General features: G+C 37.5%; 1 protein-coding gene across 1 annotated transcript; it reads right to left on the bottom strand.

Moving 5' to 3' along the window:
- Nucleotides 1-364: 364 nt before the first annotated feature.
- On the bottom strand, nucleotides 365-3700 carry LOC145719405 (coiled-coil domain-containing protein 15-like). The gene is made up of 3 exons (XM_081810894.1): nucleotides 2032-3700; nucleotides 1678-1826; nucleotides 365-1115 (listed from the first exon to the last, which is right to left on the bottom strand). Exons 1-3 carry the CDS (start codon nucleotides 2151-2153, stop codon nucleotides 994-996), a joined length of 393 nt encoding a protein of 130 aa, XP_081667020.1. The 5' UTR covers nucleotides 2154-3700; the 3' UTR covers nucleotides 365-993.
- Nucleotides 3701-3786: the final 86 nt, after the last annotated feature.

Below are 3786 nucleotides of genomic sequence, written 5' to 3'. Positions count from 1 at the left end.
ATCTTGTCATACAGGTAATTTTGGCTTTTATTTTCGATGACCTGGCTAGATGCTTAGGAGTTTTTTGAGACGTAACCTAGGTGCTTCTTCAACACTGATCCATTAGAGAAAAGTAAGAAAAAGGAATTCTCAGTATCTTTAATCCAATTCTGAACTTTTTCATATTATGTGTCAGGAAATACTGTGAGGAAATAACAAATTCATACTAATACTAACTATACTAACTGCTTGGTAGCTATGCCATTCACCAGATTTTTAAAAGATAGGGATAAATAAGGCAGGACTTGATTACTCACTTTGACTTCAGATTTACTTTTTGAAATGTCACTCACAATGATTTCACATAGAAGATGCTCCAAAGACAGAAGGTTTATTCACTTTATTTTTGCAATACAAAATTATAAAATTAAAAAGTCCTAAGTCCAATGTCACTGAATGGGGAAAGAGGTAATAAGTTAAAAAACCAGGAGAGAAAAATCTTGAGAAAAAAAATGTGCATCAAATTCAGATTGTTCTCACCTCTAATTGTTATACACAACTAGAAAAGCTATCAGCAATATTGATGGCCACTGATACTTAGAAACTCATTTCATCATCTTTTCGGCTTTATCTAGACATTTTCAATCTTGTCAAGATTCAAAGATACACTTTTAGAAAGACAATAAATGAGATAATCTCAAAGATTTCTCATGATCTCCTCTGATCAGAGCAGAGCTAAGTAAAAAAAACCTTACTGGTCTGACTGATCATTTTTAAAACAACAGACTATATAGTTCACAGCAAAAACACAAGTTTAGAGGTCAACTTTCAATTTCAGTCCAAGCAGAGACTGAAACAATGGTTATGATCTAATTATAGAGATGGTTGTCACGTTGGGACAGTCCTTCTTTCCAGATTACACATCTTATACATTTTAACAGCTTTTCCTAAATAATCTCTCAGGGTTGATTTTAAGTGAAGACTGAAATACTAACAATTGGATTCAGATTCTCATTATAGATTTTTCAAAGTCCGTCTGTGTGCAGAAGCCAAATTATGCATGGCAACTTGAACAGTTGAGGTCCCCTCAGGGATATCACAGGAATTGATGACCGAATGTAGTGCCCGGGTATATGCTGCAAATAAAGGTTTGCACAGTGATGAATGAAGTCAGATTCTAAACTACTCACTCTCCCAACCTCCTTCCCATTAGTACTGCTTCTCTACAAGTCTCATAGTATTAACTTTGCCTATTCATTGAATAAATATTTATTGAGTACTTAGTACATGCCAAGCACTCCATGAGGACATGTTAAGTAACACTAAAGTATTTGGGTAACAGGGAATTCAGCTGGACAGAGGCCTAACTTAGATGGCCATAAAACACAAGTTCTAACTTCTTCATTTATAGGAGGACCTGGAAGCCAAGTCCCCCTACAGTGGAGTAGAAATATTTCCCCAGCATTAATGGAGACAGAAGAGAGCAAATCTCAAAAAGGATTATAACTCACTATAATTATTTTCATTGTCTCAGAGTTGTTTTGTAAAGGAGTTATAACAATCTCTGATATACAGTAAACACCCAATAAATGCTAACTTACTATAATCACTACATTTATTGTTTGGTGGTTTTTTTGTTTTGTTTTGTTTTGTTTTTTAATTGCCACCAGGCCCCAACCATTCCTTTAAGAAGCTTACCTCTATGGTTTTTATAGAAAATACAATTGTTGGCACAGGTATCAGGATGAGCATCCCAAAAATCAGGACCACAGCAGCAAAGTGGAGGTAAAGTAATGTTATACAGCCTCATTTTCTCCTGGATCTGGGCTCGCAGAGCTTTAATATATCTATAAAGATACAATATGATCAGGCAAAGTTAACCACTAGGAAGAGAATGAGCATGAGTCCTTATTTGACTACCAGCTTTAACCGTTAAAACTATTTCACATCTCCATGCCTCAACTCTTCCTCTTTGTAATGGGAAACAGCACAGGGGGAAATACAGTGCTATTCCTCTAGAGCCAGGACTTTATGCAGAATTTTTCAAAATACCTTTGGCATTCCTTTTCTCTCTGTTGTTGTTTTTCTCTGGCTTCTTTTAGTTCCTCAAGTTTTAGCTGGGCTAGTATGTCACTCATCTTCTCCCCTGAATATAGCTCTTCATGAAAGTTCATTCTTAGTATCCTCTGCTCTTCAGCATAACGTTGCCGCTCTTTCTTTTTTTTAATTCTGAGAATAAAATCGTAATGGTTAGGAATTTCATAAAATCATTATTTAGAATTAGCTTCTAGACCCAAATAATTCAAGGAATTCCCAGAAATAAGAGAGTCAGGAAATCAGTTTAACACCCCTAGAATAGCCTCAAAAATCCCTGCTGGCTGACTGGAGTTTATTCTACAGCTCACAGAAATATACAGCCTCTCAAATGGCAAGGACCACTGGTTACAGATACAAAGGTTTCGCTGTAAGAATCCAAGTACAAAAGCTTTCTTACCTTAGACAACCAAATAAATAGATAAATCACCCAACCAACCAACCAGACAAAATACAAAAACAATGGGTTTTATGACTGGACATCAGGCGATGAGAAACCGTGATTCTTGACAGATGGTAAACAAATGAAGTGAGCCCTATTAACTGCCCCAGCCTACTGCCTTGTAAGTTTCCATGCAGCAGCACAAGGTAGGAGTACTGAGGTAGAGCCTGATAGACTCCCTAAGTTAAGAAGACAGGGCTGAAGGTCCAGGGACACAAAGGCAACTAGAGCTCATAGAGGGAATACCAGAGAGCAGAGAGCTGTTCAAGAGCGAAAACCTGGAGATCCACAGAGGGTCTCCTTCTGATACACAGCAGAGTACTGTGTACCTATTTGAGGAAATAACCTGAGGCTAGGGACAGAATCATCAAAATGGGTAACAAGAAACAGTGCCTTATGCTCACACAGAGCTGGGAATAGTGTCTGTTCCCACCAATCAAACTTGAAAAACTCGTAACACACGGGACATTGGGTAGAGTTTCCAGGGTGATCTTATCTCCACAGTGGGGAATAATGATTAGTCTTTAACTGAGCACTGTTCCAGACACAACCTAATAAATTATAAAAGCAAAGCCCCAAAGTAATATAACTGTACCCCAAAAGCTCAGAAAAATTTGTAAGAACACAAAGCTACCCAGCAACCAACAAGGTAAAATTCACAATGTTTGACATCTAATCAAAGATTACCAAGGATGCAAAGAAGCAGGAAAACATACTCATAATGAAGAGACTAACCAATCAAAACCAACCTAGAACTGAGTTATTAGATAGCACAGGAAAACATTTGAACAGTTATTATGTCTACATTTTATATGTTCAAATAGTTAAGATATAAAAAAGACAAATCAAACTTCTTGAGATGAAAACTACAATTTCTGAAATGAAAAATACACTGGAGAACAAACCTATATCTAATGGAATCAATAACTAATAACCTTTCAAAACAGAAAGCACCAGGCCCACATGGGTTTACCAAATAATCATGGAAGAAATTATACCAATTCTCTACAATCTTCTTTCAGAGGACAGAAACAGAATATTTCTTAACTCATTCTATGAGGCCAGCACTACCCTAATACCAAAACCAGACAAAGATATTACAGGAAAAGAAAACTAGAGGGGCATCTGGGTGGTTCAGTCAGTTAAGCATCCACCTTCAGCTCAGGACATGATCTCAGAGTCCTGGGATCAAGCCCCACGTTGGGCTCCCTGCTTGGAAGGGAGTCTGCTTGTCCCTCTCTCTCTGCCCTCCCCCTGCTTATGCTCTCTCT

Source organism: Leptonychotes weddellii, unplaced genomic scaffold (assembly GCF_054177405.1).
Source record: "Leptonychotes weddellii isolate Sample4059 unplaced genomic scaffold, ASM5417740v2 HiC_scaffold_4210, whole genome shotgun sequence".
In the NCBI taxonomy this organism is placed as follows: domain Eukaryota; kingdom Metazoa; phylum Chordata; class Mammalia; order Carnivora; family Phocidae; genus Leptonychotes; species Leptonychotes weddellii.
The sequence above is the reverse complement of the archived record's forward strand: the minus strand, read 5'-3'. Positions and strand labels throughout refer to the sequence as shown.

Coding starts and splice junctions, on each gene's coding strand:
- LOC145719405 (XM_081810894.1), bottom strand. CDS start 2,153: ATGAACTTTCATGAAGAGCTATATTCAGGGGAGAAGATGAGTGACATA. Junction 1,827..2,031: donor AGAGAAAAGGAATGCCAAAG/GTATTTTGAAAA, acceptor GTATCTTTATAG/ATATATTAAAGCTCTGCGAG. Junction 1,116..1,677: donor TTTCTATAAAAACCATAGAG/GTAAGCTTCTTA, acceptor CTTTATTTGCAG/CATATACCCGGGCACTACAT.